The sequence below is a fragment of the Gorilla gorilla genome, chromosome 19 (assembly GCF_029281585.2).
Source record: "Gorilla gorilla gorilla isolate KB3781 chromosome 19, NHGRI_mGorGor1-v2.1_pri, whole genome shotgun sequence".
NCBI classification, from domain to species: domain Eukaryota; kingdom Metazoa; phylum Chordata; class Mammalia; order Primates; family Hominidae; genus Gorilla; species Gorilla gorilla.
This window is the reverse complement of record NC_073243.2, coordinates 104364516-104379569: the sequence shown is the minus strand read 5'-3', so window position 1 is coordinate 104379569 and position 15054 is coordinate 104364516. Positions and strand designations below refer to the sequence as shown.

General features: G+C 38.4%; 1 protein-coding gene across 8 annotated transcripts in view; it reads left to right on the top strand.

Annotated features, from left to right (window-relative positions):
• The window catches only part of ADCY2 (adenylate cyclase 2), a 431254-nt gene that overhangs the window by 323049 nt on the left and 93151 nt on the right, over positions 1-15054 (top strand). For all 8 annotated transcript variants that reach the window (XM_055367540.2, XM_055367542.2, XM_055367545.2 and 5 more), the window contains exons 13-14: positions 4781-4850; positions 7399-7496. In XM_055367540.2, the coding sequence (XP_055223515.2) occupies positions 4781-4850; positions 7399-7496 (168 nt within the window). The remainder of the gene's footprint in view (positions 1-4780; positions 4851-7398; positions 7497-15054) is intronic.

Sequence of the window (15054 nt, the reverse complement as noted above, 5' to 3'; positions counted from 1 at the left end):
CATTTAACCTTCATTTCATTCTTAGAGGCTCCATCTCCAAATACAGCCACACTGGGAGTTAGGGCTTCAAAGATGAACTTTGGTGGGGGACACAAACTTGCAGTTCATAACAATAAGAAAGTGGTCTTCTCATTTAGTACCTCCTTTGTGGCAAGGACTTGCATTCCCATATTCCTGAATAAATCTGGATGCAGGTGTGGGTGTACCCATGCCCCTCTAGTAAGCATAGTATTCAGAATTTCCTTTAGTTTCCGTAACTTCTTGACAAAAGAAAAAAAAAACACCTTAGTGTAAATAAGTAGGGAATCACTTATTGTGATAACCCAGGATGGGGTTGACTTTCTTCATGCCATAGACCACTGGGGTCAGGAAAAATGTCAGGAGGCCCTAAATCAAGCACACACACATTCCCTCTCCCTTCTCTCCTCTTCTCTCCCCTCCACTGATCTTGTCTTTCTCTGTAGTTCCAATTCCCCACAAGTAATAGTTGACCTCATCAGCACACACAAATCTATTCCCTTCCAAATATCCAAATCACATTTATCAATCTCCTTGTTTTCTATAAGTCGAAATATTCCCAAGTCAATTGCTGATAAATAACCTAAGGTGTAATTGGAGAGAGAAAAATTACAGCATGATGTGTTCAGCAAGTCACATTTTTTTATTATTATACTTGAAGTTCTAGGGTACATGTGCACAACGTGCAGGTTTGTTACATATGTATACATGTGCCATGTTGGTGTGCTGCACCCATTAACTTGTCATTTACATTAGGTATATCTCCTAATGCTATCCCTCCCCTCTCCCTCCACCCCATGACAGGCTCTGTTGTTTGATGTTCCCCACCCTGTGTCCAAGTGTTCTCATTGTTCAGTTCCCACCTATGAGTGAGAACATGCGGTGTTTGGTTTTCTGTCCTTGTGATAGTTTGCTCAAACTGATGATTTCCAGCTTCATCCATGTCCCTACAAAGGACATGAACTCATCCTTTTTTATGGCTGCATAGTATTCCATGGTGTATATGTGCCACATTTTCTTAATCCAGTCTATCACTTATGGACATTTGGGTTGGTTCCAAGTCTTTGCTATTGTGAATAGTGCCGCAATAAACATACATGTGCATGTGTCTTTATAGCAGCAGGTTTTATAATCCTTTGGGTATATACCCAGTAATGGGATGGCTGGGTCAAATGGAATTTCTAGTTCTAGATCCTTGAGGAATCGCCACACTGTCTTCCACAATGGTTGAACTAGTTTACAGTCCCATCAACAGTGTAAGAGTGTTCCTATTTCTCCACATCCCTTCAACACCTGTTGTTTCCTGAATTTTTAATGATCGGCATTCTAACTGGTGTGAGATGGTATCTCATTGTGGTTTTGATTTGCATTTCTCTGATGGCCAGTGATGATGAGCATTTTTTCATGTGTCTGTTGGCTGCATAAATGTCTTCTTTTGAGAAGTGTCTGTTCATATCCTTCGCCCACTTTTTGATGGGGTTTGATTTTTTCTTGTAAATTTGTTTGAGTTCTTTGTAGATTCTGGATATTAGCCCTTTGTCAGATGGGTAGATTATAAAAATTTTCTCCCATTTTGTAGGTTGCCTGTTCACTCTGATGGTAGTTTATTTTGCTGTGCAGAAGCTCTTTAGTTTAATTAGCATCCATTTGTCAATTTTGGCTTTTGTTGCCATTACTTTTGGTGTTTTAGTCATGAAGTCCTTGCCCAGGCCTATGGCCTGAATGATATTGCCTAGGTTTTCTTCTAGGGTTTTTATGGTTTTAGGTCAACATTTAAGTCTTTAATCCATCTTGAATTAATTTTTGTATAAGGTGTAAGGAAGGGATCCTGTTTCAGCTTTCTACATATAGCTAGCCAGTTTTCCCAGCACCATTTATTAAATAGGGAATCCTTTCCCCGTTTCTTGTTTTTGTCAGGTTTGTCAAAGATCAGATGGTTGTAGATGTGTGTATTATTTCTGAGGGCTCTGTTCTGTTCCATTGGTCTATATCTCTGTTTTGGACCAGTACCATGCTGTTTTGGTTACTGTAGTCTTGTAGTATAGTTTGAAGTCAGGTAGCATGATACCTCCAGTCACATTTTTAAAAGATATATTCTATATGGGAAAATCTTCAAATTTTAGATACTATCCATCAAAAATGCATCTGTTCTTATTACAAAATTAATGTTGAGATATCTGTGTTCTAAATCAGTAGTGGGAGTGGAGGCCACCTCAGAAGATTCACAGAGGTGATTAAGTGTGTAGGAAGAATATACACTTCTTAATTCTGAAGACGAGGTGAGAATTAGGCCCATCCATCATTGCTGCAAGGGAGAAGCCACAAGCCAGACCCAGTGTGCTTTGGCAAAGGGAGGCAAGTGTGTCCACTGGTGGGGACTCAGTCGTGTCCCCAAGCACAGATCTAATGCTGGGGTTCACGAAGCACCACATGGGTTCTGGGGACTTAAGGCAAGGAAGCCTGATCCCGAGCCCTTGCTGTCCACCTGCAGGTCACAGGCCATGGAAACCTAGACTGGGTGCATGCTGGCCCAACTAGTAAAGGAGGTGCTGGTTTTATTTTCACTTCCTTGATTTCACTCTCACTCCCAAGCTGACATTTTCCAGGAGCATTTATAAACTATATTTTTTTCTCAGTAAAGGAAATATTGTTTTTAGTAAGTTACCTGCATATATTATTCATAGTGTGATAAAGACACCGTTCTGAAAGTGAGTATGGTTAAAATTTATCTTAAGTTGTATTTTCTGCTCTTTTTAATGTTAACCAATCTTTGATTCCTCCATCTAGTCCTATGAAATAGAATAATAGTTCTGCAGCTGGTACGGTAATAAGAAATACCAAAAAAGTTTGTTTCCCTACAGCTTATACCCTTGAATCAAAGAACTATGCAGCCATAAAAAAGAATGAGATCTGCCAGGTGTGGTGGCTCATGCCTGTAATCCCTGAACTTTGCAAAGCCAAGGTGGGCGGACCACCTGAGGTCAGGAGTTCAAGACCAGCCTGACCAACATGGAGAAACCCCATCTCTACTAAGAAATACAAAAATTAACTGGGCGTGCTGGCGTGCACCTGTAATCCCAGCTATTTGGCAGGCTGAGACAGGAGAATCACTTGAACCCGGGAGGCAGAGGTTGCAGTGAGATGAGATCACACCACTGCACTCCAGCCTGGGCAACAAGAGCGAAACTCCATCTCAAAAAAAAAAAAAAGCATGTCCTTTGCAAGGACATGGATGGAGCTGGAGGCCATTATCCTCAGCAAACACAGGAATAGAAAACCAAGTACCACATGTTCTCCCTTATAAGTGGGATGAGAGATGAGAACACATGGACACATAGAGGAGAATGACACACGCTGGAGCCTGTTGGAGGGTGGAGGGTGGGAGGGGGGAGAGGATCAGCAAAAATAACTCATGGGTACTAGGCTTAATACCTGGGTGATGAAATAATCTGTACAACAAACCCCCAGGACACAAGTTTTACCTATGTGACAGTCCTGCACTAAATAAAAATTTTTAAAAAAGAAGTATTTTTATTTTTCTCACTTTTAATGGCAGTCAGTCTAGAATACATTACTGACTTCCCTGCCCCAGTTGAAAGTGCCCTGTGGATGGTCTAGTTCCTGGGATGTTCAAGCTAATCATGGTGTGTGCCTGGCAGTGAGAGTCTTCCAAATTACTTGCTGAAAACAGATGTTTAAAAGTCAGACAATGTGGTACAATGCATACTTCCATATAATTTTTATTTATTTGTCAACAACTGAGAGATACATAGTACTTATGCATGCGTTTTTATGTTTGCATCAACCTATTCTGAACGGATTGCTAATTATATTAGTATTTTTATCAATTTTTTAAAAACTCGGGACAGGCGCGGTGGCTCACGCCTGTTATCCCAGCACTTTGGGAGACTAAGGCGGGTGGATCACGAGGTTGGGAGTTCACGACCAGCCTGGCCAACGTGGTGAAACCCCACCTCTACTAAAAATACAAAAATTAGCCAGACGTGGTGGCACGCGCCTGTAGTCCCAGCTACTTGGGAGGCTGAGGCAGGAGAATTGCTTGAACCTGGGAGGCAGAGGTTGCAGTGAGCTGAGATCATGCCACTGCACTCCAGCCTGGGTGACACAGCGAGACTCGGTCTCAAAAAAAAAAAAGAGAGAAAAGAAAAAACTTTATTCAAGCATGACTTTCACCTTCTAGAAATGAAAAAAATGACAATGAAAGTGTTTTCACTAAGTCTGAAAGAAGCAAAACCTTCTCACCCAAATCTTAAAAGCACTCTGATGGTTTGGATGCTCTGTGATCTGTTGCCCTCTAGAAGTTAACAAAACAAAACAAAACAAGACAAAACAAAACAAAGGTACTTCTCTAGGAACTAGATCCTTAAGGAGGTGAAACCACTGTGTGATTTCGTAAAAACATTAAGGAATCAAATTATTGATGTCTTTACTCCTTTAGATGACTTATCTCCCTTGTTATTTAATTCAGATCCCTTGAGTTTCAATTGATATGACAGTTAATTTATAATATAGAATTTTCCAAGGAGGGCAGTGTGTGATTAGGAATATTCTATTTTCAGATCCTGTTAGCAGTATCCAGATTCCATATCCAGTTAGTTGGCATCACATGTTTTTTTTTTTTTTAATGCTGTTCGGAATGATACACAATAAAGAAAGAAGATCGCAAGTCATTTTAAAAAATAGTTCCAGATGTTTGATTGGAGATTCAGTTTTATGATGTGTTGGCCCTTTCTATTTCCAGGCAATGGCTCAAGTCTGAAGACATTCAGAGAATCTCACTGCTTTTCTATAACAAAGTACTAGAAAAAGAGGTAAGTTTTTTTCTTCTTCAAAATCATCAATTGGGTTTTCTGAAATTTGAATTTCTTCATGAAATTGTGCTCATGTTTTTTATATGTGACATTTAAACTGCATCTGACTATATTCGAACTCTGTCTGGCTTTTCTGGTGGTTCTTTCATGCATATATTGCTTTACTGTATTTCTTGTTACCAAGATTCTATCTTTGATCAGTCACCATTCTCAACCCTCTCGATAGTAAATGGTATCTGCAATGTGTGCGAAATATCCCAATTAAATGAAAGATGTGGGAGATAATATCTACTCTTCTCAATGTGAAATTCTTTCAGAAAAGTCTTAAAAAAAAGAATTCTTCTTGATAAATCTGCAATGTCTTTACACAAATTATTTTAATATTTTGACCAAAATATGAGGTTTACATTCAATGCTTTTTCCGGATAATTAGAACTTTTAAGCTTTATTGCATCTAAATACTTTCATATTATGGCTTTTAAAGTAAGAGCTATTTCAGGCACAAATAAGTAAGCAGACATTTAGTTTTTACATGTCAAGCTATATATGGGTTTGCTAAAATGAATTCAGTTAATTGTTGCAGAAAGGACAACCATTCTTCTAGCTCAACTTTATTTTATTTGCCTTTTGTTTTTTGTTGATCTAGAGAAGGAACCAGACTTAGAAGTAATTTGCATCATCCAACTATATAATTACAGGCCTACTTTGAACAAAAGTTACATTAATGGTAGCATTCGCAGCTCTGGTATTAAAATTATGTTGATAAAATTTAGTGCATTATTTTATGAATATCAGATAGAAATATTAAATATGATAATTCCTTCCAAAATCTATGGACACACCAAAAGTTTTTTTTTTATGTTGGTGGTCAAGAGGATCTGTTGTCTACTGCTAAGTAGAGGACTCTGACCATTGACTGCAGACAGTTTACCAAATTGATGCTTGTTATAATGCACTACTATTGACCACCTTATACTTAATAACTTTAGCAAATATTAATGGCTACTTATTGCTTAGCTGCTACATTATTTCTTTACTGATAGAAGCCCATTTCTTTGTTAATACCACAAAGAAATTCCTACTCATATCTCTGCACAAAGGCCTGAAGAAGTTAAAAGATAAGGATTTAATTGAGTGCATAGAATGTAATCACATTTCAGCAATGATGCTAATGTATCTTCTTCATGAGCATGGAAATTATGCTGGCTACTAAGTCACAAAATATACCCCCCAAAATTCTAGTAAACAGAAAGTGATCATTTAAAAATGCAGCTTTACATTCCCCATGTACACATATTTGCAGATGCCGACTTTAAAGCAAATTTTAGAGAGCAGCAAGACTTAAGCTCAGTTTTTGTCCATCTGTCCCCAGCCTGCCCTTCAGAGCATGAGGTAGGGCAAGAGGTCACAAGAGCTATCAGAAGAGAAATCTCTGGAGACCCCTCAGAGATCCCTCATGCAGCACTAAACCAGAGAGGCTAAAATCCAAGAAATACATATGTGTCCTTATAACTTGGGAAAGTTTATGCAAATGTAGCCAATGCAACCTGACAGTATTTTCAGGAGGTTTCAATGGCATTGGCACAAAATTTTATTTCCTTTAATTTTACCATACAACCTTTCGTAAGGCAGTTGAGCCTCATGGTTGAGAGTCTGAGTTCAGAGCCTGGTGAAGGTCCTGGTTTCCCATGCACTGTATCTCACTGATTGTAGTCAATTGTTCCAGTCCACAGTTTCTTCATCCAAAAATAGGGGCTGTTGTGTGGATTGAATGATTAGTACAGGGAAAGCAGGGAATGCAGGGCACTGTGCTGAATGTGGCAGGGGTCATCACCAGCATCATAAGTATAGCCCTATCTGGAATTTTTATCCTGCCTAAGTAAAGCGGGGTCAGCCGTAGGTAGGCAGCTAATGCTGGTCAGCTTATTCATGGCATGGGGAACCACATGGGCCCCTGCTGAATGCACTGAACGAGAGAAAGGAAGGGGAGCCCCTTGGCTAGGCTCAGAACAAGCCAACTAAGAACCAAGTTGGCAAACCTTTTCAGTCTTATAACTTTACCCATCACCTCTCAATAGCATTAAGACAAATAATAAAATAAAATACTAAAATAAATGAATATGTCTTGCATTTCCTCAGTAGTATTCAAAAGTAAGATAGTATATGAGAAGTCATGCCCTTTCCCTCAGTAGTCATAGACAACAGACCCTCATGGGACCCAGGTCACAGGCGCGATTCACAGTTCACTCACTCAACCTTCTGGTCAGGTGCCTCTCTCCTTACTAGAGAGATTCAGTCACTTATAGATGGGTTTGAGAACAGTTCCACTCATAAACTGTTGTCCTTGGAAGTCACTCCTTCACAGTTCATGTGGGGGAAGGAAAAACTCATTGCTGAGATGAACAGGCTTTCTCCTTAGCTCACGTTGGCTGCAATCTGCACAATTTCTGAGTGTGGTGCATGCTCTGGGTACAACTAGGCTGCTGGGCACTGTGTGCAGCTCTTCTCTTGGAGAACTGTCACTCACAGGTTCCTTTCTCCTCCTCAGTACCGGGCCACGGCACTGCCAGCGTTCAAGTATTATGTGACTTGTGCCTGTCTCATATTCTTCTGCATCTTCATTGTGCAGATTCTTGTGCTGCCAAAGTAAGTACTTCTGGTTTCCACGGGGATTCTCACCTGGGGTGCCTTTCCACTGGAGCCCAGTTATATTTAAAGGTGTGAAAGGATGCTAATGTTTAGACAGAGGGGTGATTTAATGTCATGGTAAAGGGAGAGTAACCCAGGACCTCGGAGGTTAAGTGGCCCCCATGTGTCTTCCTTAGCATAATGTTGGATTTTCAAAGTGGACATGTTGATTCAAACTTCTAGGGATTGAAAAAAACAATTTAACCTTCTTGTTTTGATGTTGGTATTACTCTGATGCACAGTCTAGGAAATGTAGCCCAATAAACTTTACCCACAAAGAGTGCAATCCCCAGATGTGGTTTCTAATAAACAAATACCATTATCTTATATTGAAAGGGCATGACCTTTCACTATAAGACACACTTTGCCTACCCATCCATTTTGTCCAAGTTCTGTGTGTTACACGGCCCTCTCTTCTCTGAAATCTACTCTGCAGCCGTCTTTGATTGTTATAGGTCAAGGTTTAGCCGACATCTCCCCGGAGAGACGTGGGTACAAATGGGAGAATCTGAGCAAACCACATTTCATGCTTCGAGGTGAATTCCTTCTGGTTCCACTTAATGGTGAAAAACGAATCGCTTTATGGTCCCTAGGTCATCTTTCTCTTGCACCTTCTTAATTAGTTCAAGACCAATCAGGTGACTTTCTTCAAGAAAGCTAATTCTCATTTTACGATCTAAAGAAAATTCTTGTCCTTCTTTTAATAACTGGGGATATGGAAAGAAATTTTAAGATAGATTTTTTTTTCCTTCTGATCATATATTTTTTTCTTTCTTAACCTATTTTGTTAAGGTCAAAACAACCATTTTCAATCAGTAGAATTCAGTTGTTTGCTTGCGTTAAACTCTCACGGTGCAGCCAGCCTTTGTGGGCAACTCAAACTGCTTAGATTGAGTAGTGTTTTGTCTCATGAACATGCTGAGCGAACTACAAAGAAGTTGTCTGTTTCTCCGCCGCTGTACTTCAAAGGATTTTCTTCTGGGCACTGAGCCAAATAGCCAAAAACCACTTTTGGGATACAAGTGGTTTTTGATTACATGGATGAATTGTAGAGTGGTGAAAGTTTTGTTCATGTATGTACAGTTCCTTAGCAATGTGCTCCCTTATGGAAGGAGTTTCCAGTAGACTTCTACTCTCCCCATGATTGGAGGTGTAATACATAGACCAAAGGAGCCCTTCTTCAGGACTTACAGAATCTTCAGTGAAATTTCCCAATGTTAACATTATCAGTTTTCCATTCAAGCAAATGTTAACAAATTAAGCTCCTTAGTGTAGGCCTGTACCATGGTACTGGAGAGAAATAGCCATCCCAGTACCCACTGGCTTATAGACTGGTAGAGCAGAAAAGCATTTTGAAAGCTACATACATGAAATAAATATTACCCAGGGAATGGGTCCTTATTGTTACTCTTACATAGATAGATTCATTAATTTTTCTACATCTTCCTTTTGGATGAGCATTTCTATATTCTCTGCATTATAAGTAATACAGGATCTGTCACCTACTGGCAGGTGCTGGGGATGGGGAGAGTGACTGGGGGCATATTAAAAGATGCCTCCAAAGAAGACAAAAAGACTTCCAGGAACCAGGAAAAACGTTTCATGGGATTTCACTTTTAAGAAACACATCCTCGTCATGTCTTTGCTGGCTTGGCTTTGATTTTCTTGTCTCTCTTCTGTGGTGTTGCATCTTTATGAGGACCCATGGATGTTCATTCTCTCAAGCTTCATCACCCATTATTTTTGTGGGTGCACACAGGTTGCATTTGCTCTAAGGAAAATCCACAGCCTCATCTAATGGAGTCCCCAGACCTGCACTTGCTGTAACAGCCTCAGGCTTCTTGTTCTGTGACTTCTTCATTTTTCTTTCATGTTAATATCTTCATTTTTTTCTTTTTCTTTAAAAAAAATCTTGCTAGGAAATATTTCAAAGATACAGAAAAGTACAGAGTATGATATAATAAACACACACGTGTCCACAATCCAGACTTTTGCAAATGTTTACCCTGTGTGCTCTTTACTGTAGATACAATTTTCCACCCTCTAGATTGTTATTATTTGGGTATGCTTCCTTTAAACAATACCTGTTTTTATTTATTCAATTTGATATCTTTCTTTATATTAATTTCTTCTATATTTATTTTGTCATCTGTATTTTGATTTTATAATTGATGTGCGTGGACTCACTTCTACCATTTTATTTTGTGTTTTATTTACCTTGCTTTTCTTTGGTCCTTTTTTTCTTTTTTCTGATTTCTAATGGATTGATCAAGTTCTTTTATTCTTTTTTTATGGTAAATTAAAAGCAACTTTATTAGAAAGTAAAGAAATAAAATAATGGCTACTCCTTAGGCAGAGCAGCCTGTTTATTCTTTTATTTCTTTTACTGATTAGGAAGTATATATTTTTTTCATTAAAGATTACTATTAAAGTTCATAGAATATACATAATGTATATCTTTCTTTTAATGATTATCATTAAAATTTCAATATATATTATTTATATTAAAGAATAAAATATATAATTATTTATAATATGTATTATATATTTACATGTTTTTAATGTTATATATTTTTTGTCAATATCTTTTGGGATAGAAGTGGTTTTTGTTACATGGATGAATTGTAGAGTGGTGAAGTCTGAGATTTCAGTGCATTCAGCACCCAAGTAGTACACATTGTACCCAATATGTAGTTGTTTATCCTGCACTCCTCTCCTACCCTTCCCCCTTTCGAGTCTCCATAGTCCATTGTATCACTCTGTGTGCCTTTACATACCCACAGCTTAGCTACCATTTATAAGTGAGAACATACAGTATTTGGTTTTCCATTCCTGAGTTATTTCACTTAGAATAATGGCTTCCAACTCCAACCAAGTTGCTGCAAAAGATATTATTTCTTTTATTTTTATGGCAGAGTAATTTTCCATCATGTATGTATGCTACATTTCATTTATCCATTCATTGGTTGATGAATGCTTGCGTTGGTTCCATATCTTGGCAATTGTGAATTGAATTTTAACATTTATGCTTAATTCAATACATTCTGAAGTTATTCATAATCTCTCTTCAATGTCATTATTTCCTAGGATTTTAGCTCTGACAGTAATTATAGTCAATGTTTATTTAAATCTGCCACATTCTTTACCAATTAATTTGCTTATCAATGCTTTTTAAAAATTATTCGTTTCTTCAAATTTATTTATATTTTTGGTGACGTATATGATTTGTTAGGGTTTTTGGAAGGGGAGTCTATAAGTAACAATAGCTGCCTTTTTTGTTTATATTAAAATTTCCTTATCTACTTTATTTCACAGTTCTTGAATAATAGTTTAATTGGGCATAAAAGTCTAGGTTAACTTTTATTTTCGCTCAGAATTATGATGACATTACTCTGTGGCATTACATCTTCTATTTTTGTTAATGAAGTATTTCTGTCAGTCTCATTACATTCCTTTCTAGGGAGTCTGTCTTTCCTCTCTGAGTGCTTTTAGGTATCTTTTTTGCTTGGGGGTCGGGGGGCGGTATTTTCACTATATTGTTTCCATAAGTGTATTTGTTTTCATCAACCTAGGTGTGATTTTTCAATCTGAGGACACATATCTCTGCTCAGTTCTGGAAAATTCTCTGCCTCTATCTCTTACATGTTGCTGTCAATTGTCTTGATTGTCTATTCTTTCCTCTGGAGTTCTTGTAGCTGCATATTGTGTTCTCATCCTGGGCTCCAGGTCTTTTCATGTTTCCTGCCAGTTTCCACTTTTTTATTTCTTTGGTCTGCATTCTGATAAATTCTTCACCCAACATTGAGATTATAATCTTTATGATTATTGTTTTCATATCTAAGAAGTCTATGTTGTTCTTAAAACCTAACCTTTTTGTATATATAATTTTATATTTTGCCTATGGAATTTTGTTTTGTTTTCCTTGCAGATTTTTTTTTTTTTTTTTGATGGAGTCTCGCTCTGTCACCCAGGCTAGAGTGCAGTGCAGTGGCACAATCTCAGCTCACTGCAACCTCCACCTCCTGGGTTCAAGCAGTTCTCCTGTCTCAGCCTTCCGAGTAGCTCGGATTGCAGGCGCCCAACATCACGCCCATCTGATTTTTGTATTTTTAGTAGAGACAGGGTTTCACCATATTTGTCAGGCTGGTCTTGAACTCCTGACCTCAAAGATCTGCCTGCCTTGGCCTCCCAAAGTGCTGGGATTATAGGCATGAGCCACCGCGCCTGGCCTACTTGGAGATTTTAAACATATTATATGGAAATATCACTTCTTTTATTTTTTTTTGTTATTATTTTGAGACAGAGTTCTGCTCTGTCACCCAGGCTGCAGTGCAGTGGCACCATCTTGGCTCACTGCAACTTCTGCCTCCCAGGTTCAAGCAGTTCTCCTGCCTCAGCCTCCCGAGTAGCTGAGATTACAAGCACCTGCCACTGCACCAGCTAATTTTTGTATTTTTAGTAGAGATGGAGTTTCACCATGTTGGCCAGGCCGGTCTCAAACTTCTAGCCTCAAGCAATCCACCTGCCTCGGCCTCCCAAAGTGTTGGGATTACAGGTGTGAGCCGCTATGCCTGGTGGAAATATCACTTATTTTATTGTGTTCCTTAGGGTTGATAAATATGTGATTCTGCCATTTAGTCTATCTGTTAAGTCTGTCCTTGTATTATCTGTAATTTTGTCTGTATGTTCATCAACAGCAAGGATTTGGGTCCATGGTAGTCTTGTATGTTCTGAGTTGTAACGGCATCACTATGGGATAGATTTCAGTGTATCTTTGCCAGGTATCTCTGGGATTCACCAATTCAAGTCAAAATATTTTATTAAATCCTTAGACTAAGGTTCCTGCACTAAGGAGGTCAAGTGAATTTGGGTCAACACCTATTGGCATGGAGCAAGATTGGTGATCCCAATTTTCAAAACTGACCTTTTCTTTATGGCCCCAGTCAGATGGTTGTCTTCCCTAAAAATTACCAGACTGGTGGAGAGGTTTTCTGTTTCTTGTTTCTTGGCGGGACAGCCCTTCAGGGCCCCTGCCTTTATTCAAGAGTTCAGTTCTAATTTCGTGTTAGTCAAATGCCTGGGAGCATCACCTTCCTTGGGTAGATATCAATCCTACACCAAGAGGTATTAGTCCCTGGTTTCTCCTGGGCCGTTTAGCATCAGCACCTCTCAGCAGTCTGCATCTGAATACCTTCTATGTACTAGGAATCTCTCTTTCTTGCCTATTATCTCATCTCTTTAAAGAAACCATTTTGCCGTATTTTATGAAGCATTTTTGTTAGAATAATGGTGCCTCTCACTTCTGTTGACTTTGTTTTCTTAACTCATTAATTATACTTTTGCTTTGTTTCATTTGTTTAGCTTTTTTGTGGTAAATTGCCTCATGTGTTTTTGAAAAAGGGAAAGAATTAAATGAGTGAGTGAGTAAATGAATGAATGAACAACTAATAATGGAGAAATTTGTTACCTGGAAAGGACCACTAAAGGGAGGTGTTTTCCTGAAAGGGAGCCCAACGTGATCCTTATTCAGCCTATAATCATTGAATCTGGCTCTAGTCTCAGAATTTGAATAGATAAATTATTGGTTGACTCCTCTTTTTGGAGCTGCTCTCTCACTCTGTCTGCCCCGTAGTATAACTTTATTAGAAATGTGAGCTACCTTCAAAGACCAAAAATGATCAAGCATGAATTGCTTTTTTTGCTTTTAAGTAGTTTCACTCATATTATCTGCCAAACTAAATGGATTATGTTTAACCAGTCATGAGGGCAATTGTTAAAACAAGGATGAATTTTTTTCTAGCACAATTTAGGTAAATAACATGTGTTTCATTAGCCCAAGAAAAACTAAGAATAATGATGTTTTACTTAAGAAAAATTAATAAACCAAATTATAATGTTAAATGTCTTAGAATTATTATTTCTACTCAGATCTCTAATATCAGTTTCATTACTTATTTCAACACTCAATACTAGAGGTGGTAAAACGTGTTCAAATCCTGGGATAGGTTGTACAGAGTGATGTAGACAAGTCTTGCTGCTGGATTATATATAAGGAGTTGAGAAAGTAAGTTTTGCAGGGTTTTTAATTTTGTTTTATTTTGTCCTGAACAACTGGAAAAAATGCTGCCATTTACACAGAGAGAATCCTGGGGCACGCACAGGTTGGGGAGGGACAGCAAACTCAAGGGCTCAGTTCTGGACATTAGATACATGTGCATGTTACACATCAGGTGCTGGAGTTTCACACAAAAGGGAGTATGTGACCTGTAGAATTTATAGAACTTCTGTTGAACCCCCTAGAGCTCCTATGGATTCTACAGAGCTGGGTGGAGATACAGTCTGAAAAACCCACACCTATGTAGTATTTAAATCCAAGAGATGGGATAAGCTCCCCCAAGTAGAGGGTATAGGAAGAGAAGACTCTGTACTTTCTGGGGAATACAGTGTGTCTGAAAATTCAGATCTTCAGCCCTTATCATTGCTGTAAAGGTAGAACTCTTCTTACTTGGCCAAAGATCATCTCTTTTTTCTTTCCCACATCTCAGAAACTTCAAGTGTCCAGAACATCTCAAAGCTAAGTCCTCTCATCAGAGAAAGGCTACTGTAATGGTGATGAATATTTAAATTCCATTTCCTCCTTTCAACTTTTGATTCTTTCTTTCTTCTTTTCTTTTTCACTGAATTCCCTTTCATTTTGAAGTTCTATCATTTAAAAAAGAGGAATTTTTATTTCATGCTAACTTATAATTGAAAGAAAAGTTTGCTTCCTTTGGTTCTTATCATTCTGACTGAATCCCATGCAACAGATGTGAGTGGAGAGCTGGTGAGAGGCTTGCTTTAGGGAGGAAGTAAGGGAAGTGAAGTCAACCAGGAAAGAGTCCGTGAAAGTCATGACATTCAATAGAATGCCAAAGACATCATTATTTACCCAGAGAGATGGCTTGTAATTAATACATTTCGTAGGCTTTTTCAGGGGAATGTGTGTCTCCACTGGACTTATCTCATCAATAAATGTGTTTCTCACCGCTGTCAGGGCCACCTTTAAGCAATTCATTGACTGGGAAAAAAAGCAGAAAGGAAGGAGGACCTTGTCCAGAATCATCCTCTTCCATATTCCATAACAATGCACTTGAATAAAGCACCAAAGTCAAAAATGAACACTAAAAGTAATTTTTCTTGCCTCATGACAGGGAAGACTCAAGGTTGTTTTTCAGTAAGTACATAATAAGTTATGCTTCAGGGTTAAAAAGAAGCAGTTTTGCAACTGGGCTGTTAATTAAAATTGATTAAGTTACACCAACATCTTGGTATACTTAATGGACCTGAACATGCTTTTGACAGAACAGGCAGGATAAATGGTTATAATTAAGAGCGTTTGACCAACCATTACTTTGTTTCACAGTATTTGTTGTTCCCTGGTGTCTTAGTCCATTTGGACTTCTCTAACGAAGGACCATAGACTGTGTAGCTTAGGAGCAATAGAAATTTAGAAGCCATGGTTCCAGAAGCCAAAGTC